The sequence below is a fragment of the Lissotriton vulgaris genome, chromosome 5 (assembly GCF_964263255.1).
Source record: "Lissotriton vulgaris chromosome 5, aLisVul1.2, whole genome shotgun sequence".
In the NCBI taxonomy this organism is placed as follows: Eukaryota; Metazoa; Chordata; class Amphibia; order Caudata; family Salamandridae; genus Lissotriton; species Lissotriton vulgaris.
The window spans coordinates 1,521,617,412-1,521,641,102 of NC_141693.1; the positions used below are offsets into that span (position 1 = coordinate 1,521,617,412).

At 50.1% G+C, this 23,691-nt stretch overlaps 1 protein-coding gene across 2 annotated transcripts in view; it reads left to right on the forward strand.

Annotated features, from left to right (window-relative positions):
* Nucleotides 1-334: 334 nt before the first annotated feature.
* KCNC4 (potassium voltage-gated channel subfamily C member 4) overlaps nucleotides 335-23,691 on the forward strand; it is a 420,986-nt gene continuing 397,629 nt past the window's right edge. For both annotated transcript variants that reach the window (XM_086923590.1, XM_086923589.1), the window contains exons 1-2: nucleotides 335-476; nucleotides 5,960-7,584. In XM_086923590.1, the coding sequence (XP_086779716.1) occupies nucleotides 6,979-7,584 (606 nt within the window). In that variant the 5' untranslated portion in view covers nucleotides 335-476; nucleotides 5,960-6,978. The remainder of the gene's footprint in view (nucleotides 477-5,959; nucleotides 7,585-23,691) is intronic.

The window sequence follows — 23,691 nt, forward strand, 5'->3', positions numbered from 1 at the left end:
GCTGGTTGTTAGAGAAAAGAGAACGATGGGGTGTGAGGGGAATATGTACCCGAGAAAGAGAGAAGAAATGTGTGAGAAAAGGAGAGTACGTCTGTGTGAGAGAGGGAGAGCGAGAGAGAGGGGCGGCGCGAGACACAGAGACGGACGAGAATAGCAGAAGGGACTGTGAGCAAGGCGTGGAGCCGGGAGGGGCTGTCAAGACGCTGAATAACAGACAAAACTGACAAAACTCAATAGGAAACTCCGAGGTAGAAAGAAAAGCGAGGAGAACCGAGGAGGGTGTGGGAGCGAGGGAGGAGCCGGCTGCAGCTCGGCAGGGAAGGGGTTACTGCGCGCAGAGGAGGAGAGCGATGCACCGCCACTTGCTGCACATATAGGAGCTGGGGATAAAAGCAACAAGCAGCCTGCAGCCGCCACGCAGTCAAAATATGGGCGTGGGGCATCCGGGGACCAATCCTGCAACCTTCAGGAGCAAGGTGAGAGCATCCGCGTGCCTAGGGGCAACGGGAGACAGGGAACAGGGAGCGACTAGGAAGAAGGGGAAAACTGGGAGCAGGGGGAGACTGGGAACAAGGGGGAGACTGGGAGCAAGAGGGAGACTGGGAACAAGGGGAAAACTGGGAGCAGGGGGAGACTGGGAACAAGGGGGAGACTGGGAGCAAGAGGGAGACTGGGAACAAGGGGAGACTGGGAGCAAGAGGGAGACTGGGAACAGGGAGACACTAGGAACAAGGGGAAAACTGGGAGCAGGGGAAGACTGGGAACAAGGGGGAAACTGGGAGCAGGGGGAGACTGGGAACAAGGGGGAGACTGGGAACAAGGGGGAGACTGGGAACAAGGGGGAGACTGGGAACAAGGGGGAGACTGGGAACAAGAGGGAGACTGGGAACAAGAGGGAGACTGGGAACAAGGGGAGACTGGGAACAAGGGGACAACTGGGAGCAGAGGGAGACTGGGAACAAGGGGGAGACTAGGAGCAAGAGGGACATTGGGAACAAGGGGAAAACTGGGAGCAGGGGGAGACTGTGAATAAGAGGGAGACTGGGAACAAGGGGAAAACTGGAGCAGGGGAAAACTGGGAGCAAGGGAGAAGGATCTTGGGGAAGACTGGGAGCAAGAGGGAGACTGGGAACAAGGGGGAGACTGGGAAGAAGGACCTACTGGGATTAGAGGGAGACTTGGAGCAAGGGGGGACTGGGAACAAGAAGGAGACTGGGAGCAAGAGAGAAACTGGGAGCAAGGGGGAGACTGGGAACAGGGGGGCGACTGGGAACCAGGTGAAAACCGGAGCAGGGGGAAACCGGAGCAGGGGGAGACTGGGTGCAAGGAGAAGACTGGGGCAAGGGAAAGAATGGGAACAAGAGAGAGACTGGGAACAAGGAGCTACTGGGATTAGAAGGAGACTGGAAGCAAGGGGATACTGGGAGCAAAGGGGATACTGGGAGCAAGGGGGAGACTAGGAGCAAGGAGCTACTGGGATTAGAAGGAGACTGGGAGCAAAGGGGAGACTGGGAGCAAAGGGGATACTGGGAGCAAGGGGGAGACTGGCACGGGGGAGACTGGGAGCAAAGGGGATACTGGGAGCAAAGGGGATACTGGGAGCAAGAGGGAGACTGGTAGCAAGGGGGAGACTGGGAGCAAGAGGGAGACTGGGACCATGGGGGAGTTTGGGAGCAAGAGGGAGACTAGGAGCAAGGGGCCTACTGGGAGTAAGGGGAGACTGGGAGCAAGGAGCTACTGGGATTAAAAAGAGACTAGGAGCAAGGTGCTACTGGGATTAAAAGGAGACTGGGAGCAAGGGGGAGAATGGGAGCAAGAGGGAGACTGAGACCATGGGGGAGACTGGGAGCAAGGGGGAGACTGTGAGCAAGAGGGAGACTGGGACCAGGGGGGTAGATTGGGAGCAAGAGAAAGATTTAGACCAAGGGGGAGACCGGGAGCAAGAGGGAGACTGGGAGCAAGAGGGAGACTGGGAACGGGGGAGACTGGGAACAAGGGGAAAACTGGAGCAGTTGGAGACTGGGGTCAAGGGGGGCACTGGGAACAAGAGGGAGGCTGGGAACAAGGAGGTCCTGGGATTAGAAGGAGACTGGGAGCAATGGGGAACTGGAAGCAAGAGGGAGACTGGGAGCAAGAGGGAGACTGGGAGCAAGGGGGAAACTTGGAGCAAGGGGAAGACTGGGAACAGGGGAAACTGGAGCATTGGGAAACTGGAGGCAAGGGGAGACTGGTAACAAGGAGCTACTGGGATTAGGAGACTGGGAGCAAGGGGGGACTGGAAGCAAGGGGGAGACTGGGAGCAAGGGGGACACTGGGAAAAAGGGAGACTGGGACCAGGAGGATACTGGGAGCAAGAGGGCAACTGAGAGCAAGGGGGAGACTGAGAGCAAGGGGGAGACTGAGAGCAAGAGGGAGACTGGGAGTAAGAGGGAGTCTGGGACCAGGGGGAGACTGGGAACAAGGGGGAAACTGGGGGCAAGGGGGAGATTGGAAACAAGGAGACAACTGGAGCAGGGGGAAACTGAGAGCAAGGGTTGAGACTGGGAACAAGAGGGAGACTGGGAATAAGGGGAAAACTGGAGCAGTGGGAGACTGGGACCAGTGGGGAGACTAGGAGCAAGGGGGAGACTGGGAGCAAGGGGAGACTGCGAACACGGGGAAAACTGGGAACAAGGGGGAGGCTGGGAGCAAGGGGGCGACTAGGAGCAAGAGGGAGACAGGGAACAAGGAGCTACTGGGATTAGAGGGAGACAGGGACCAAAGATAGGCTGAGAGTGAGGGGAGACTAGGAACATCTGCATCCCTAGGGGGAGAAGACTGGGAACAAGAGGGAGACATTGAGTAGATGGAGTCAGGGAATACGGGGGAGACTGGGGGTATGAGGGAGAATGGGCACAAAAGGAGGCACTCGCGTCACCAGTGGAAACTGGAACAAGAGAGAGACTGGTAGTCAGGGGGGATTGGAGCCGGGGGGGGGCATCTGCATTTCTAGGGGAGACTAGGAACTTGGGGGTCTGAGGGAGAATGTGGGGGCAGGGCACTATTCAGACCTGCATCCTTAAGGGGGGGTGGAAACAAGAGGGAGACTGTGAGCAGGGGGAAACTCAGAGCAAGGTGGAGATTGGGAACAAAAGGGGGTGAGGCAGGAAAGACTGGTAGAAGTAGGGTCGGAGTACAGGGGAGGCTGGGGCAAGGGGAGAGCAGGAGCTCCGTGGAGTCCTAGAACAGGGAGAGACTGTATGGAAAGGAGAGACTGCAAGCATCCAGGGAGAGAGAGGAAAAGAGAGACCGTAGCAGCGAGACTGTCAGCAGGGGATAGGTTGGGCCAAAGGGGAGACCGGAGCAAAGGGGAGACCGGGGCAAAGGGGAGACCGGGGCAAAGGGGAGACCGGGGCAAAGGGGAGACCGGGGCAAAGGGGAGAATGGGGCAAAGGGGCGACTGGGGCAAAGGGGCGACTGGGGCAAAGGGGCGACTGAAGCAAAGAAGAGACTGGGGCAAAGGGGCGTCCGGGGCAAAGGGGCGACCGGGGCAAAGGGGCGACCGGGGCAAAGGGGAGACCGGGGCAAAGAGGAGACCGGGGCAAAGAGGAGACCGGGGCAAAGAGGAGACCGGGGCAAAGGGGCGACTGGGGCAAAGGGGAGAATGGGGCAAAGGGGAGAATGGGGCAAAAGGGAGACTGAGGCAAAGGAGAGATTGGGATAAAGGGGAGAATGGGGCAAAGGGGAGAATGGGGCAAAAGGGAGACAGAGGCAAAGGGGAGACTGGGGCAAAGGGGAGATTGGGATAAAGGGGGGAAGGGGCAAAGGAGAGACTGAGGCAAAGGGGAGACTGGGGCAAATGGGAGACTGGGGCAAATGGGAGACTGGGGCAAATGGGAGACTGGGAGCAAAGGGGAGACTGGGAGCAAATGGGAGACTGGGAGCAAATGGGAGACTGGGAGCAAATGGGAGACTGGGGCAAAGGGGAGACTGGGGCAAAGGGGAGACTGGGGCAAAGGGGAGACTGGGAGCAGGGGACAGACTGGATGACAGGGAGCAAGTGGGAGAGTCAGATCAGGGGAGGACTGGAACAGGGAATACTGGGAGAACCGAAGAGACTGACCAAAGGAGACACTGGGGGCGAGGTTGAACTGTGAGGAAGGACACTACAGCAGGCACCGGGGGTAAGAGGCTGACTGAGAGCAGGTCTCTCCCCTGGGAACAGGGGACACCGGGAGCAAAGGAGATACAGGCAGGACATGGGAAGCAAGGGGCAGGTGTGAACAGGGGAAATAGTGAGAGAAGTTCTCTCCCCTGGGGGCGGGGAAGAGACTGGGAGCAAGAGGGAGTCTGGGAGCAAGATGGCGACTGGACACATGGGGGAGCTAGGAGTGCAGACAGCTTGGAGGGCTGGGGTGGGGAGCGGCATCACTTATGGGTTCTATATCAAAGGGGGCTGGAAGAGGATGAGGGGGCATGGAAGACGGGGAACGCTAAGCATCTCTATACCTGGGTGCGGGGGAGGGGGGCCAGTAGAGTGACACTGGGGACAGGGGGTGGTGGGGGGCTTTGAGCCAAGTGAGAATCTCTATACCCGGGAACTGCGCCCAGGGACATGGTAGGACCATGCGCGGGGGGCATCCGTAGCCAGATGAGAGCATCTCCAATCGTAGGGTGAAAGTAGGATCAGGGACCGAGAATCTCCATTCTCAGGGTGAAAGTAGGGTCGGCTTGAGAATCTCCATTTTAAGGGTGAAAGAAGGGTCAGGGCGAGAGAATCTCCACTCCTGGGACGAAACTGCCATCAGGACGACCGCATTTCTAAAGCACATAAGAACCGTGAAGCATGGACCGGCTGGGATCGGCCGGAGAGTCTTTCTGCCCTGAGATTGAGAGTATGGAAGTGGGGAACCAGGGAGAGAATCCAACTTGGGCTGAGACGAGCATGAAGAGAACATCCCTAGCCAGGGGGTTAGACTGTTGCTAACTTTTCACGAATACGTTGAAGAAGGAAGCAGTTAAAGTGCGGAACCTTCTCCCGCCCTAGGGTGACACCGTGAGAATCTCGCGCCCTAAACAGAGACTATGAACTTCTCCCACCCTAAAGTGCGGCCGACTGCCTCTCGCGCCCTCGGGTGAGAGCAAGAGAATCTCCCTCCCTAAACGGAGACCAGGAGACCCTCTCTACTCCCAGCACGAACCCGGGAGCATTTCAGTTTCTCGAGTGAGAACTGAGAGAATCTCCCACCTGTAGGGTGAAGCTTGGAGACTAGTCTCCTACCCTGGGATGAGACCGGGGGCATCTCGCTCCTCAGCGTGAGACAGGGAGCCGTTCGGTGCTAGGGTGAGAACTGGGAGCCTCTCATTCAGGCGAGACCGTGAGAATCTCTCCATTTCAGGTGATATTAGGAACCTCGTACTCTCAGTGGTAAAACGGGAACGGTCCCTCCTTGGGTGAGACTGGAAACAATGTACTCCCTATTGCTGTCTCTCTCTATACAGTGAGAATGGGAGATTCTCCTCCCTGGTGAGACTCCTGATGAGATTAGGACCACAGGGACAACTCTACGTGTCCTCACATTGGAGGAAGTACGAGTTGCACGGGACACAAAACCGCGCGCTGCCACAGGTGGGGCCGAGCAGGGAGCCGCGCCTAGGCCCCGGGGTATAGAACGGGGGCGCACCTATGCTGCTGAGCGCTACTTCGGGGACAGGCTGGGGATGTCACGGTGTGTACGGACACTGGGGGAAGTGAGGGACCTGCACCCGTGCTCCAGAGCTCCTTTTGGATGCAGGAGCTCGTGCGCCCCCTGCTGGTGGGAACGACTCACAGGGCGCAGGCACAGTGCATGGGCTCCTAGCAAACCGCCGTGAGGGGACGGCTCCCCCACCGGTCTGCTGCTAGGGACAGACAAGAAGTGACGCCTCTTTCGACTCAGGGAGCTGGATTCGATCTAACAACCCATTTGTTTTCCAACAGGAGAAATGTGAAGCCCAGCCACGATGAACCATAATCTGCGAAGACGGCACGAGGAAAGCAGGGTGACAGGACCCGAGAACCGAGGCGCGCTCCCTGGTGACCTCACAGGGAGGCCCCTCGCCACTGGCCCAGGACTGGGGACTGAGGCGGCCGAGGCACCCATTGAGGACACTCTAGTGCACCATTGCTGCTGCGAGGGCATCTTCTAGGAGTGGGTGAGAGTCCTTGATGATCAAGTTCAATTCAAGGAGAAGAGGACAACGTTGCAGCCCCCCTCTCACACCAACTCATCACATTCAACACTTGTCCCTTGGGAGACAATGCGAAGGGAGAGCTGCGGGTGAAGCTTCATGGAACCACCACTGTCTTTATATCATTTGTATAGAGTACAGCGCAGACCACCACAGGTGTCTCTCTAGAAGTCCAATTTCTGCATCTCACCAAGCTGTGACCTTGAGTGGCCTCTATTCTGACCAGTGATCAGGTGGATAAGCAGAAAAGACACAGGCAGGCCGCAGGGTTTGGGTGACAGCAGGACTTGGAGGAGGAATTTGGGAAACTCCATCCCAGTGGGAGGACAAGGACTCTGGGAAGGTCCCTGACTGCAGGGTGGAGGCAGACCAGGAGGAGGTCCTTGGAAAGCTCCATCACAGCACATCTCAGCAGGTGAAAGAGACTTGGAGGAGGAGTCTGGTAGGTTCATTTCTGCAGAGTGAAGGGGACTTTCAGAGGCTCCATGGCAGCTGTTGAGTTCCTTTGCTCTGTGAATTATTTTCTCATGGTCTTACCTGCTGAAGGATCGACGTGTTAACTTCTTCCAGGTTTCCAAGCACAAGGCCTTCTGGTTTGCTGAGGTGCACCTACGTTCCCAGTGCTGATGTTTTTTTGTTTCTTTGGCTCTCATGTCTCACCTTGTTCTTCACCCAGAATCTTCCTGGCCCAAAATGCCTTCTTTTGAATCCTGAGGATTCACCCAAGTGCTGCAATAACCAGCTAGCTTGGGCCTTCAAGGAGCACCTATGATAAGCTCGGTGTGTGTCTCCTCCTACCGTGGGCGCAAGTCGGCTAACAAAGCCCCATCCAAATCATGTCTGAGGGAAGAGATGGCACGGGGCGAAGATACGGACAAAATCACCATCAACGTGGGAGGCACACGCCATGAGACCTACAAGAGCACTCTTCGGACACTGCCCGGAACCCGGCTGGCCTGGCTAGCGGAGCCTGACTCAGAAAGCAACATTGACTTTGACATGAGTAACAATGAGTTCTTCTTTGACCGCCATCCGGGCATCTTCTCCTATGTGCTGAACTATTATCGCACTGGTAAGCTTCACTGTCCAGCCGATATCTGCGGGCCACTCTTTGAAGAGGAGCTGGCCTTCTGGGGTATCGATGAGACAGATGTGGAGCCATGCTGCTGGATGAGCTATCGCCAACATCGCGATGCCGAAGAGGCACTGGACATCTTTGAAAGCCCTGACCCAGAGGAGGGTGATGAAGAGAAGGATGCACCCCACAGACTGGGAATCGATGAGCGATCGGACAGGCCTCGTGGTTGCTGGAAACTCTGGCAGCCTCGTATATGGGCACTCTTCGAGGATCCCTACTCCTCCAGAGCAGCACGGGTGAGTGCCAGTTCTTGTATGTGATACGGGAAGAGCAAGGAATGTGTGGGTGTACCACTGTAGACAGTATACCAAGAATATATACCCTACCTGGTGCATTATATCCTATGTACAGAACCTTCCTAGGACATGTGTACCCAGTGTATTAACCTCTGATTGGAACATATGATAAACTATTTACTGTTTAGGCCAAACTGGTCATCTGGCATTCTGGCATTTGTTGGGCAAGCTTAAGGCCAGGGGGCTTCTTTCGGAGGGCACTGGGCTGCCACTAGCCAACCATGCCCTCCTACAATGTGTGGGGTTGGTTTGAATATTTTTTTAGGATAATTTTGGTCTTCAGCCCGTCGTCCGGCACTAACCCCTAACAATATTTCCAACCTCATCAACACTGTAGCTCTACTCTTTTACACCATGTACTGTTGCCTCCAGGTGATTCAATAATTGGTGTAAAGACCCTTCCTGTGAGTCCATACACCCATGAATGGACCATCGAGTAAAGTTTATGCATTGCTTTTAATGCTGCATAAGTGTGAGTCTTCTCCATGTATCCTGGCAGGATTTCATGGAACTCTCCCCCTTGTACCAAGGCGTCTGCCCAGTGTGCTGATCTTAGATGGGCAGATGTTGTGTCGACCCTTCCACGGAGTCACATGCAGCACATATAGTGCTCTGTGTGCTCATACATGGTGTGCTTGCCTTTCCCCTTGGTGTGATCATACTCTGTACTTCTCTTCCTTTGTGGGGTTTACTACACCTCCCGCCCTCTCCTCTGTGTGTGAATATACCTGTGTCTTAGCCCCCTGTTTGTATGATCAAATATTCCCCATTTACTGCCCTCTCTATGCGTGATTGTACCCTATGAACTACCATATTTGCTGTGTGTTATACACCAGGTACTGCTAATTGTGCCAGGGACACCTTGAAGATTTTGGGTGCCTGGGGCCAAGCATATTTTGGGGGCCTGGTTAGGAAACGTTTTGAATTTGTGATCTAATTTCATCTCTTTCATGCACTTTTTGGCTGAGTTACTCACAGTGCACAGGCATGCTCTTCCAAATTCTAAATGTGTTTACATCCAATATTCAGGGGTAGTGAGCTTGTTTTCAATATAGTAACACAGCCGCTTTCCACGAATATTACTGCAAATATTCTCTGTGACACCCTCCCATTCCTCATATGTGGATTCCTGTTTTGATCCAAAGGTCACTTTTTTAATGGATGTTGTATGAAACGTAAACACAACATTTCTCGGCAAAATGTCTTTTATTTTTAATGACGGTGATGTGTGAGTGTCTATTACAAAGGAAAATGGTATTTAAAACATTCTGTTTAAGAATGTTTCAAGGTCATCAGGGCAAGACTCTTTTCAGAACAGAGCTGACTCAATGCTGAAAGGCTGGGACCCTGGGCAAGAGCACACTTGGCACATGCAATAAAACGTCTCTGGATTGCGCCTGTGTGCACCAGATACTACCCCTTTCCTTCCGTGATATATCTACGTACTGCGGTGTGCGTTATTGCACATCATGTACGAATGCCCTCTCCTATGTGTGATTCCACCCCTCTGTTGTGTTTGATTCCCCCTAATATCCTGCCGTGTGTGTACAATTTAAAGCACTGCCCTCTGTTGTAAGTGGCTATGCTCAAGGCACACTCCTGTGTGTGCCAATACCCCATGTGCGGCGCTCTCCCGTGTAGCATCACAGCACCACGTACACTGCCCTCCGTGTCTGTGGTTGCACTCAAGGTACAGCCCTATGTGTCTCCCTGTGTTCCTTTCTTCGATATGTTGTATTTTTGTGTTCATAACCGGAGCCTTTTCGGCATCACCGCTGTACCTAGCAACGGAGGGAGGGAGATACGCAGTAGAGAGACTGCTGCAGATGTCTGCACCCTGAGAAACAAGACAGGGATGGGGACTGCATTCACTAGTCGCACAACCCGCATGCATGCGCGTTATTTGTACCGTGTGCTCATATTTTTACGAGCATCTCATAGGCTGTTATACAGGCCCGGAATCCCGTAACCCGAGCCTTGAACATTAGACTGCTTACATTTCTCTTTATATTTTAGGAAAAGCTCCCCATTTAACATAGGCAGGAAAACCAGCTGCACAGCACGCACGCCTGCGCTTGATGGCACTTCACTTTATGGACATCTGGCTGATTTAGTAGCACTTTATATTTTGAGTAAAATGTTACTGGCACATACAGCTGTGGGGTTTGCTTAGCATTCCATGGTTTGAGTAAGAAATTGTTACCTGAATGAACTGTAGTGATTATGGTAGTTTCTGCCCACGTATCCTATTGAAAGTTGTAGAATGTATTTTAATAAAGGGTTTTCACATGAACATTTTTGTAATGGTTTTAGCACCTTTTTGATTTTTTTAAAATTAATCGTGTAATAGAATTACATTTGAATTTGCATTTAGTTATGGAATATTTACAAATCAGTTTAAACCGCACGCCTTTCCCGCTCCTCTGTGTGACTACACCTCATTCGCTACCCACTCTTGTGTGTTTTAAGGCACTACCTTTTCTGTATTATTACATCACACACACAACCCTACACCTCTCTGTGTGTAATTCCTGAATATTAATTGGCCACTCTTCTCACTCTAATCTATTGTCTTCTTCTGTGTGACTATACCCCTGTATACCTTTACCTGTAGGCGAACATACCCTGCACAGTTTGTCCTGTGTGTCATTATAGTCCTATAATGCCCTATCTATGTGGGATTATACACCCCTGCACTTTCTTCTCCTGTGTGCCGCTGTACTTCATCCCCAGCTTCCTCCCCAGATCCTGGAGTTGTAGGCCATGTGGTCAAAGGCTGTGATAACTGGCCTTTGGAGGAAAGTTGGGTCTTCAAAGCCTCCTTGACTGTTCTGAGTTTCGTAGAGCAAGGCAAACTGTGCTCCGGAGGTGGTCTGAAGGCTGCCATGTGGTAAAGCATACTACGAACTGTCATACAGACCATACAGATCACTGTTCAATCAGTGTTCTTGCTTTACGGGTTAGGGCACCTGTTTCCAGTGCTTTAAATGGAAAAAAATAAGTGCAGGTACTCACCAAAAGGAGCAGTGGGCAGAGTTAAGGGAGGTGCTAAGGTGGGACAAGGGGCGGGGTTAGCTTTTTGACTTTGCCCAGGTTGTATGCGCAAAATCTGCACGCATTGTTAGAATGTCGGATGTATCTGTCCATTAGTTATCTCACTAATAACTATATATATATGGCACTTACTAATAAGTGTTTCTTACTACCCAAAGTAGCCTTTTTTAGCATCTTTAAAATAATTAAAGATTGAGGAAATAACAGCAAGGTTCTAAACATATGCCTTCTTGTTTGCAGGCAGGTCCTTGGTGCAGGGTCATAACTCACTAAGCTATAGTACAACGATCTTAACTTTTGACCTGCAGGTAACACAAGGCTCTATGCAACAAAAACAGTAATGTTTTGATTTGTTTTGCATTTCGTCCATCAATTGTGTGTGTTTTGCTCAATTTGCCCAGCACACACTATAGGTGGTGGTTATTTATCAAGATAACCATAAAGGAAATGTGACGTCATCAAATGTTATGCTGTGAAGAAAGGCGCAGCAAGATACTGTTGGGTGACCAGTAGAAGCTCCTTAGTTTCTTTTGTGAGTTTGTATGCTTCTGGTATGTGTTTAATTGTATGTGCCATGTTGTATGCGTGTATCTACCGATGGAATGTGTGTGCTGTGTGTCCGTGCTTGTGGTTTTCGCCAGTGTTTGCATGTGCGTGCTTGGGCATGAATCTTTGGTGAGTGTACATCTGTGCAGTATGTACTCATCTATGTCTGTGCATTATCGTTTGTGTGCATGTATCCGTTACTGTGTTGTGTGCATCACTACTGTGTTTGTCTACGGTTCTTGTCTATTTGTGGGGCATGTGTTTTATTTGTGCAACAGTAAAATCGAGCATTTCATGAACACTTTTTTTTTAAAATGTAAGTAAAATTGAAGGGTATCCGAAGAGTGTGTTCTTCCGAATGAGCTGTGTTCATTCCTGGTACTCATTCTGAAACAGCAGCCAGAGTTCAGAGCCTTCCTCCAGCTTGTTTTCTCAGCCACGTATACAAACACTTGGAACTTATCCGATATAAAGAAACACGCTTCGTAATTTCAAAAGCTGTGCCTCGTCGTCCCTCTGCTGAGTGTACACATTCTGGAAGGAGTTACTGTTACTCGTATGAGGCATTCTCATACTTTACACAAAGAACACATTTCACAACAGGATAGAGTTTTAGAATGAAGAGGGACTCTGGAAATATAGATCAAGTTGTAATGGCAGCCAGTGAAGCACTTGCTTAATAAAAGCTGAGGAACGGTGCCTCTTTTTCCCAATTTAAGAAGTGTGACATGATAGGTGTTTTAAAAGTAGGAGATTTCTGGGAGAGATGCAGGAGGATGTAGTTCAAACAATTAAGCTAAGGAATTGAACTTCACTTAGATCATTTTTTAGATACATCCAAGTAAGACATGCAGTGAATAACTAGGTCCAAATGTGGAAGGTGCTCCCTGAAGTCTCCCTACTGGTTGCTGGATCGCTGGTGGGCATGGGAGCCACTGGTGCAGTGTGAAAGATTAAAGCAATAATGAACAATGCATGAATACAATCAAAGACCAAGTGGAAGAAAGATGTAACATGACCATCCAGTGGCTGCAACCAAAGAGTTTGATTGTTTTTCCTTCAGGGAGATTTCAGGTGTGTTGTTGGGGGGGGGGGGGGGGGGGGGGGGGTGCTTGAAAGCCACAAAAACCAATGGAAGGGTTTCTACCCCCAAAAAGTTGAGCTTTTTTTCCTGCCACAGATCTGGGCAAGAAGAGATCAGTGCAGAAATACAGCCAATAAAATGTGCGCATTCAAGAAACGGGGGTGGGACACTTGTTCAGCATTTGAGAATGGGGATGTCTTGGGTGGGAGGCCTAAATATATTTCAGGTTTCACAAGTTTCAACATTGGGATACAAGGACAGCAATCTCCAGTGACCACAGGAGAACCAGGGCAGGAGCCAGCAGAAAAGATAATTTTTTTATGGGGCGCAAGGGGCAAAAATATCCATAAACAGCCCTTAAATCAACTCTTAAATGAGGAAGATTTTGAGAAAATGTGTTTAACCCTTTACACATGTGCTATACATAGCCTGTCTGGGGCAGACCTCAGCATGGCCAGGAGTGCTGCGTGAGAAAACAGTAACACAGCTAGTGACTTCACTGCGAAGAAGCTGTCTATTCCGAAATAATTGGTGTACTAACACAGACTAAGTACCAGTTAAGAACATTCCGCCATAATACCACACAAGGTACCAAGTCCGGTTAACTGCGAGGACGGTCAAGTCAGCAAGGACTTCTCTGATCATGCAGAGGCAAGAGGGTGCTGGCAAAAAGGACAAGTAGATTGTCGCTGTACAGCACACAGCGCTGTATTTCTTAATTACCATGTTAAAGCGGGTGCATTCTGATACCAAAAATGCCCTGAAAGAAGCACAGAGCTTGCTAGAATTATCAACTATATCATCCACTAAAATTCTTCAGCCGGAATACAACTGGAATTCCAAGTGCCGTTTTAATAAGCGTATTGCCCTTTACAAACTACGGAAGGGCTTTTCCAGAGCCACACTTTTTGAAGCGGTGCCAAGATTATGTGAAATGTCTGATAGTGTGCCTGTGATTGACAGCACAGGGCCTAAACGGACCCTGCTCTGTGGAAGACAGCGTGATGGCGAGCACCCAGCAATTATTCAAAGGAGCCCCGCTAAATAGCTCAGCTGGGGCTCAGATCGTGGCTACAAAAGCGGCGCCTTGGCTGCCAGAGACACCTTCCACTCTGGCTCACCAGCACTCACAGCCTATAAATCTACCTTTTCATGAGTACCGGTACTCTCGTCGGCAGAAGAGAAGTGCCGGTACTCAGAGTGAATAATCTAAGAAGTGCCGGTACTCAGTACCGGTGAGTACCGGCCCATTTAAAGCACTGCCTGTTTCCCAAGTCCATGGTTTGACCCAGGTTTCAGTCTGCAGCTAGTTTCCCTGAAACAGGATTCTGGTCAATCCTATGAGCGCTCTGAAGTCCTGGATTCAGGAGGGCTCTTCGTACAGCGGGGATAGTGCCATTTAATCCTGCCCCAGGTGGACTCAAGGCAGATCTGGACAGGGATCCACTGTGAGTGCTGGATCCGGGTACTCAGATGCCATGCTCATCTAGTTGTCGCTCTTGCAAGATACTATGCCCTGCACACTAATTTCCTGTATGTGAGGGTGTCCTATATATTGCCCTACCCAGTGTGTGATTTTACTGAATGTAATGCCCTTTCTCACGTGTGATTATACTGCCTGTATGTGAGGTTGTGTGTGTAAATGTCTGGGTGTGTGCTAGCCTCACCTGATTTCTGAACTCTGGGCAAGACATTGACTTTACAACTCTAGAGAAAGAGCCCACTGCACCTCTAGTCTACGCAGTAGATCCTACAAAGAGGGCCTTCGTCGAAGGGGAGAGAGGTCCATTCAACAGGAAGGCGCAAACCTTTTGCTAAAGCACCAGCCTATGTTGCTGCGCACTGAGATTATTGGCTGTGCACTTGCCAAACAAGACCCTGACTTTCCGCATAGCCTCAATGGAAAGGAGAACGTTTTTGTTTTTTTGCAAGCACAGAAAGACTATTTGCACCACAAGCTTCTCCACTCAGTTAGACGTTAAGGGTAAAAAACACAGCAATACATAAGGGTTTTTTTGATATTTATGACAGGTTTTCACATTTAATCAAGCAGTCACTAACTGGTAAATCCTGTTAGTAACGACTTTCCCAAAAAAGGAGTAAGTGCATTCTGCTCTTGACAGGCGTACTCCACTCTAAATGACCTCTTTCTGATCACGTTGTCTCTCCTTGACAGATCTGTGTGCAGTCTACCCCCGCTGAATCTCTGCTTTCCTGTCTATGTGTTCTCTTCAGAGCATTTGTCATGGCTGCCTTTATCCAGGGCATTCCTTGGGTTGCTCTTTGCTCCTGGGTGGATTCAATAGAGCATTTACCGTGGCAACATGTAACCGGTTAATGCCTGTCAATTTCTCCGGTGTCACTCCTCGTGGACTCTGGAGTTTTACCTGCCTGTAACTGGTGCATTCCTTGGGTTTCTCCTCGGTCTCTCCTGGAAGAATTCTACAGAGCATTTACCATCGCCCCTTGTACCCAATACAGCCCTATGGTTGACTTCTTGAAAAATTCACATAGCATTAGCTTACCTGCCTGTAACCCATGCATTCGTTGCGTTGCTCCTTTGTGTCTCCTGGAAGGACTCTACAGAGCACTTACCATGGCTGCCTCTAACAATGCATCCCTATAGTTGACTTCCCTGCCGCTTCTCTAAGGATTCACATAGCATTAGCCTATATACATGTAACCTGTGCTTTCCTTGGGTTGCTCCTCTGTCTCTCCTGGAAGAATTCTACAGAGCATTTACCATCGCCCCTTGTACCCAATACAGCCCTATGGTTGACTTCTTGAAAAATTCACATAGCATTAGCTTACCTGCCTGTAACCCATGCATTCGTTGCGTTGCTCCTTTGTGTCTCCTTGAAGGACTCTACAAAGCACTTACCATGGCTACCTCTAACAATGAATCCCCATGGGTGACTTCTCTGCCGCTTCTCCAAGGATTCCCATAGCATTAGCCTATATACATGTAACCTGTGCTTTCCTTGGGTTGCTCCTCGGTTTCTCCTGGAAAGACTCCACAGAGCATTTACCATGTCTGCTTATAACCAATAGATCCCTATGGTTCAGTTCTCTGCTGCTTCTCTAACAATTCACATAGTATTACACCTATCTGTCATTAAACCTGTGCATTCCTTGGGTTGCTCCTTTGACCATCAGTCACACCAAGGAAGCAGAATCTAGTCCTTCCCAAGGATGGTAGGCACGTTCACAAGTAAATGTCTCACTCACTCCAATCCATTCAATTACAAGCCCAAGATTGCTGCATGATCTCAGTGACCTGAGGTGTACATTCCATCACTCATGACATCAAAACACCTCAGTTAAAAAGACTTAAAACTTCTTTCCAGCCAAACACAACAACAAATGAAAGTAAAGCACTTGCATAGTGTCCGTCATTCCATTAGATCTATCGGCAGCTTTCGACACCATCTCCGATTCCATCCTGCTTTGCAGATTACAGGAGATTGGTGTCAAGGGGCAAGCTCTGGCACAGTTGGAAAGCTTCTTGCTAAAGAGATCTCAGCAGGTCAAACTGAAGCCATTTTCTTCAGCAACCAACCTAGTGGACAAGGGGGTCCCGCAGGGTTCCATTCTAAGCCCAACGTTGTTCAACATTTATGTGGCTCTGTTGTCTGCAATTATAAGGGCGTCTGGATTCCATTTCATATGTAGACGACACACAGGTGAGTATCCCATTCGATCTGGATCCCGAGGTCACCAGAATTACATTCAAGACCTGTATGTTGAACATTGCGGCCTGGATGAGGGACAATTTCCTCCAGTTGAATTCTAATAAGACTGAGATCCTCCTGTTTGGTAAGGCGGAGGAACTATGGACTCCGGAGTGGTGGCAGGCGGAACTGGGGGTGGGTCACCGCCCCACTAAGCAGGCATCCTGCTAGACAGCAACCTTTCTTCAGAAGAGCATGTAAAATCACTGTCTATCTCCTGTTTTGACATTTTGAAAATGCTAAGGAAAGTTTTTTTCCTTGGATCCCTGTGGAGGCAAGAAAAACTCTCATTCAGGCGTTGATTGTGATTAGGCTGGACTATGGAAAGTCCCTACTGGTCGGGGCCAGAGAAGATCTGTTCTCTAGGCTCCAGGTACTGCAGAATACTGCAGCCAGAATGGTTTTGAATAAACCGAGACGTACTCCATCTCATCCTCTGCTGCAGTCTCTGCATTGGCTACCTGTGAAGAAGAGAGCAGTCTTTAAACTTTTGATCTTGGTGTTTGAGGCTAGGCAGGGCCTGGGTCCGACCTACCTAAAAAAGAAGGTAAGAGTATATGTGCTGGGCGTCAACTAAGATCCAGCAACCAAAATCGTTTGGCCCATGCAAAATCAGGAAAATGAGAATGGGCGGGCAGGCATTTTCCTTATCTAGCTCCCTTCCATTGGAATAGGCTACCGGAATCACTTCATGGCTGCACCTCCCTGGCACACTTCAAAAAGAGCCTAAAGACCTGGATGTTTTAGTATGCCTTGACCGTCCAACGGGCCTGCTTCTCTGTATTGCCAGGCGCCGAGAGAACCCCTTGAGGATGATTCGCTGCGCCATACAAATGTTGCATAATAATAATAATAATAATAATTTATTTTGAGTGCAGTTAATGATGCCATGATATGAGTACCAGTCTGATCATCATTCACATCAACATGCTTAGCACAAAGGCCACACTGGAATTCAACACTTTTCAAGCCAGGTTTTGTTATGTTATGTTATATGGATTTGTATAGCGTGACTTATCACCCAGGGGTATTGAGGCACTGGAGCAGGTGTGAATGCTGTATTCTGGGGGTAGATGAGTTTGTTGCAGAGCCAGGTCTTCAGCATTTTGTGGAATTCAAGTAGCGAGGCGGTGGCCCCGGTGTGTGGAGGCAGGATGTTCCATGACTTGGGTGCAGTGTAGGAGAAGGCTAAGCCACCCGTTCTGCTTTTGTGTATACAGGGGGTGTGTGCAATGGAGGTTAAGGCTTAGCAGAGGGGTATGGTGGGTAGGTGGAAGTGAAGACCCCAGTTAAGACATGCTGGTCCTAAGTTGTGCAGTGCCTTGAATGCATGTGTGAGAAGTTTATATTGGCAGCATTTGTATCTTGGCAGCCAGTGGAGTTCGCTGAGGTAAGGAGTGATGTGAAGCATACTTCTCATCTGTCAATACATTTTAGCACCTCATTAGGAGTATGAAGTGATATATACGTACAACTACAAAACACCACAATAGCCTTCATCTCATCTCCCCCCTACCTCTTCTAATACCTCTGGTTCTTCTCTTTCACATTTGCCTCTAATCATATCATCTGCATATTCATCTCATCTCTGCCCGCTGACTTTTTTCTTACACCTCTGTTTTTACTCTTCGCCCTCTCTCTGTGCAGAGCCCATCTGTCTTTCCTCTGTCTGTACTCTATATTGTTGTAAGACTGTAAATCCAGCCCATACCATAAGGTTAATGAAAAATAAACCAAATCACCATCTAAGAAAACCCCTTTCTTGGGTAAAAAATGCTCTCACCCACAATTCGTGGCATGCTTAATTATTGGGCTGCCACCACACTCCTCGTGTGGCCATTAATAGGAGTCATGTAAGTGGGATCTTATTGATTTTCAATTATTCAGGAGGGGTCAAGATTGTGAGAGTATTTTTAAGTTCAAAATGATTTTATTGAAGTATTTTGTAAACAGAAGAAATAGACAAATACAATACAAAAAGAATAAGTCTTATATTCGTAAATGATGAAATTGGGAATATAAAATGCAATAAACCAAAAATGAAGAGAAAGGGAGAAAAAGGGATGGGAGGATGCTTCAGTGTACCAATTTAATTTTTATATTTTATTCCTGGGTCCCCCGGACAGGGTTAGAATTACTTCATTTGACAGTCTATTTATCAGCTTGTTTTTCCGCCAGCCATCACTCTAAATATTGTCAACATGTTTTGGCCAACCTTTCTACGCTGCTAAGGATCAGTGGCCTTCGTCAGGACTGTACAATCCCCTAATCACTGTCACCTTTGAACAGTAACTCGTATGTTTTGGTCGAACCTGTAAAGTAGTAAACATACACCATGCAAATACCATACTCAGGATATGGACATTATGATGAAGGAGCTGTTCTTTGTATCAACAGGAATTATAATTGCCATATGCTGGTTTTTAAATTGTATAAGAAGCCAGGTCACTTTTATTGAGTGACCTGACATTAAAAAGTCACTTTATGAATACTCATTTGTAATTGTAGTGTCAAAATGGGTAAGACTTGTGACACTGCAAATCGTGAGGCACAGCAAACAATAAGTGAAGCACAACCTGAAAATACACATAAAAACCTGAAGTCAGCTACTCAGGTATTCTTAACCATTCATCTGGTTTGTAACTCCTAACACGAGGTGGGTGCAGGAGCTCCATCCTGTAGTCGCCCACTATGGGGCATATTCTCAAGGAGCTATAGTCGCACTTTATCGCAGTCAAAGTCGCAATAAATTTACCGCCCCATTCACAAGCTGGTGCTAACAGCCCATAGCACCAGTTTACCTGCGATAGCAGCCGCAAAAATCATCGCCACAGATGAGCCTCTCAACTATCGCTAATGAGATGCAGAGTAGGCGTTCCTGAGCAAAAAGCTGCGACAACACCACTCCCCAACTTACTCAATGACCAGCCAGATTGGCGATAAAATCACAAAACATGCCATAAGGCACGTTAGCAGCAGGAAACTAACACCTGCTCTGAACTGGTGTAAAGTCGAACCACAGCCTGCACCACAAACGGGAGCCAAGGCCAGAGCCACACATAAAGAACAACAGATTCCATGGAGCCACTGGTTATGCAGCCCGGACACCCAAGAGGGCCACAAAACCCACCACCGCCACCCCCAGGACCTCCCCTCCCCGGTCCCCCCCGACTAAGACATGCCACATCAACTACACGGAATCATGTACCAAATATTCCGCCTGATGTTGCACAATAACATCTGGTTGCATGCATGTGTCGACACAAAAATGAGCATCATACATTCACCTTTGAAGCAACAAATCAAAATTTATTAAAAAAAACACAGAACAGAAATGAAGATACCTGGTGGCACCCAACAGGACACTCCGTAGGTCATGGCCTGCAAGACAAAAATCATGATAAAAAGGTGTGTCCTGTACACATCAAGGGACAGAGAGAGAGCGAAGGAGAGAGAGAGAGATGGAGCTAGATGGACATAGAGGGGGATAGAGAGCTAGATGGACATAGAGGGAGAGAGAGACAGATGGACAGATAGGGGGAGAGAGAGAGACAGACGGACAAAGAGGGGGAGAGACAGACAAATGGACAGAGGGAGAGAGAGTGATAAACGGACAGAGAGGGGGAGAGAAAGACAGACAGACAGAGAGGGGGCGAGAGAGATAGATAGAGAGGGAGGGAGGGAGAGAGACGGACAGAGAGGGGAAGAGAGAGATAGACGGACAGAGAGGGGGAGCAAGAGATAGACAGACAGAGAGGAGGAGTAAGAGAAAGACGGACAGAGAGGGGGAGAGAGACACAGATAACAGAAGAGATGGACAGGGAGAGAGAGTGCTGACACTGCGCACCCAGGCCACACTGCTCACCTGCTGTAACCGGTGTGTCTCTCACCACGTGCCGGTATGTAGTGCAGTTCACCAGGTCCCACATCTGAAACAGATCCATCATCTGAAACAGAGTCCAGATACATTAATGGCACAGTACATACAATTGCACGCTACATCATTGCCTGTCCGCCCCTGCGCACCCAGGCAGCTGCACCCCAGCCCATCCCGCCACCCAGGGGTGCAGGCCTGCCCCTGCACACCCAGGCCTCACTGCTCACCATCCGCCACCTGCGTGTAGAAATGAGGGCCCTCCAGTTGCTGGTGCAAGCCCCAATCCCGGGGCCCGCAGACATGACACCCTCCATAACATGCAGCTCCGCTCCGCGGGTCCCCAGGTCTCACATTTGGTGCTGGGTCTTGATTTCACCATGGAACAGGACATACCAGTGCACCTGACATCTTTGCAGGATGCACACCCACTCAGCCTCATAGGTGGCACTAACTCTGTGATCCAGGAGGTGACGCCACGTAGGTGAGCCTCTGGCTCAGGCCTACACTGTTGTCCAGCAGGGCACACAAAACTTGAGCCTCCCGGACCGCCGGGATGGGACATCATCGCAGGCTGCACACCCGCTCAGCACTTGAGGTGCCCCTACCTCAGTGCACTGAAAATCACTGTCCCTTGGCGGTGTGCCTATGCTGGCCGCAGTGCATCCGGTGCCATCAAGTCTGTGCCCCGCAAGTCATGGACCCTCTATGATTGGGTATTGTGGTGCGAATGCCATCATGTCACCTCCGGGCCTGCAGAATGTGATGTCGCAGGCCCCTGGGCCCACATGCCTACATGCACACCATAAGGGCACACCCTGAGAGAGGTTGGAAATGGCGTCATGCACATGCGCCCGGCCCTTTTTATTGACCCGGGTCACATGTGCTGTGATGCGTGTGGTGGATGGGTGTGGTGTGGGTGTATACCAGCCATGAGGGAGTGGCCGAGGCATGCTGACAACTAGACCTGTGAGCAGCAGATCACCACAGGGAAGTCCTGGCACATGTAGCGTTGTTGTCCCCCCTGGAGTGTAAGCGTAGTGGGCTGACCTGGCATATGCCAGTCCAGCGTGAGGGTTTGAACAATGACCCCAGGTGTGGTTCCGTACGGGGCTGGACAAGGAAGTAACTAATGCGTGTGTCACTGTTGTTGCATCGGCGCGACCCAGACAACATTCGGCAATGTCCCAAGTCCAACAACATGAGCCACATGAACGTAGGGGAAATTCACTGACCATACATTCATCAATACTACCACTCATGAAAGACCATTGACCCAACACATCTGTGTGATTTGGAATGTTTAATGCACATTCAGTGGAGTGTTGCATCTGGAGCAGTACAGCGACATGCAAACCCCACTTTACAATGTTGGCCCGTGGAGGGCCAGCCAGAGTCCTTCAGGGAATGACAAGTCCAAAGGAAGAGGAAGAGTTCAGTCCGCAGTCTGTTTGCAGTGTCATTGGCGATCAAACAGAATATTGCAGTCCATTGCGAGGTTCAAGGTGAATGTGGCAGAATGTATTGGGGGACAGTGGAAGGTGATGATGCAGAGGGCAGAACCAAGCTGAAACCGGCCACATGGCGGAGATGAATGCTACCACATCCTTCTTACCACGATGGCAGATTCCTCCACATCTTCGTCCTCTGCTGTTCCATGTGCCTCACGTGTGGGTGGTGCTGGCCTTTCTCCAGCACTGTGTGGCAGTGACACCTCAGGGGCTGGAGGTGGAATGTCTGAAGCACTGTGTGGCACTGACACTTCAGGGGGCAGAGATGTGGATGTAGTGGTAGCAGCAGCATGCATCAGTGCCAAGCCTTGAGGCATAAATGCCATGATAATGCGTTTGTGGTCATTGAGGTACCCAGCTACCACTCGCTGGTGTGTAGCCGTGGCAGCAGCTCTTTCTGAATTGGCCCGCTCCATGGTCTCCATGAGCCTCCGCATGTTTCCCACCTCCCGGTACGAGCTCGATAGTGCCACTCTGACTAGTCAGTCGTTCTTGTCTCTGAGTCAGGACTCTGGCGATGTCAGTCATGGTTCATTGGAGAGCATGAAGCGGACTGTGGGTGTTCGTTAGGGACCATGAGTGGTCCCTGATGGGACTTAGACACCCACCCACCTATGGCATCTAGTTTGTCTGCCATGCGGTCGAAGCTCAACGCACCTGTTCAGCCAGCTGCTCCTGGCATCCCAACACTGCATTGGAAGGCCATGTGTTCTTCGTGGGGGTCCTGGGAAGCAGCTGTGGTGGTGGGTGCTGCCTGCTGTGAGGTCTGTGCAGGGGGTGGTGTGTCCTCGTTGCAGCTGGCCTGCCCTGCTCCTGGAGGTGGGCTGCTGAGGCTGTCAATGAACTCTTGGAGGGCGTCAGAGTCAAAGCTGTGGCGGTCCTCTTCGTCATCAGAAAAGAGAGGTTCGGGCTGCTCTGCAGGAGGTGTTGATTGTCCCTCTGAAATGTGAAGGGGAGATGCAGTTTAACAATGTGTTCACTTGTGTGTTGTCGCATTGTACATGTTTACATACAGACTGTATGACTGTGTACATTGTGGCTGTTTGTGAGGAGCTGCCTATTTGATGGGGGATATTGGAAATTTTGAGAACAGACATGTGTGTGTTTGTAATTGTACATAGTCATCTCACATTTCCCTGCAATGCCACTTGTGATTGGCCAGTGTCTACACGCAGTCGGTACCAGTTGTGTCCTGTGTTCCTGTTGTGGACGTGTTGCGGTTTGTTCCACATTGTTGTCAATGTTGCTGTGCTCTGCATGTCATGTGTGGTGCTGCATTTCGTGGGTGTGGCCCCTGCTACTCTGTTTTGCTGCCCCTTATCCCTTTTCTGTGGTGTGCCTTTGACTTCTGTGCTTATACAGTGGTGAGATGTTGCATACTTGTGTACTTTGGACTCTTGGTGGGAGTTGGGATCTGCGGCATGGTTTGTCCGCAGATGTGCTCAGCTCAATTGTGCATATGTGCCATTGTGACCATCTCCCCGTCCCCCAGTCCCTGGATGTTACTCACCCTGTTGCTGTTGGGTCTGGTCATGTTGAGCAGTGTCCGGTCCCCCGACTTCAGTCACCTTCTCCCCACCGATGACTGTGGACACCATTTCCTCCATGTCGTCCAGCTCCTTCTGTGGCGCAGGACTCCCACCTCCAGTCTACATTGCTGCCTTTCGGTTGTTGGCGAGTTTCAGCTTAGTTTTGCGCTTGACGTATTTCCAGCACCTCTTGACCTCTTCCATTGTCCTCTTCAGCACTTCCACTGCATTCACCTTGTCCACGATGGACTGCCATAGTCCATCTTTGGTTGCCAATGACACAGTGGAGGTGACGAACCTTTGTTGATGGTGTTCGTCGCCCACCTCCGTTATCAGGATCCTGTTTTCCTGCGCACTGAAGCCCTTCTTCCTAATCTTCTTCACCTTGGCCTTTCCTGACCCAGAGGTCCCAGACAGGTCCTCCGAGGGGTTTGTGGGGTTCTGGTTCTCCGCCGAACTTGCTCCGGCAACATACATTGTGCTTCGCTGTTGTTTGGCATTTATTTGTCAGTTTTTTTTTCCTACTTTTATGGTGATTTTTCCCACCTGAGCGTGTGGATTGCAAGCCTGTTACTGGTTTTATCTAATTTTATTATCGCAATTGGCCTCATCACAGCTTTTTTTTGCATTTGTGTTTCGCATTTTTCTCGGCGTGACGTTGATTTTAATGCGGTCAGTTGATGCGTTATCTGGAGCCTATTGCATGGTACCACCGTGT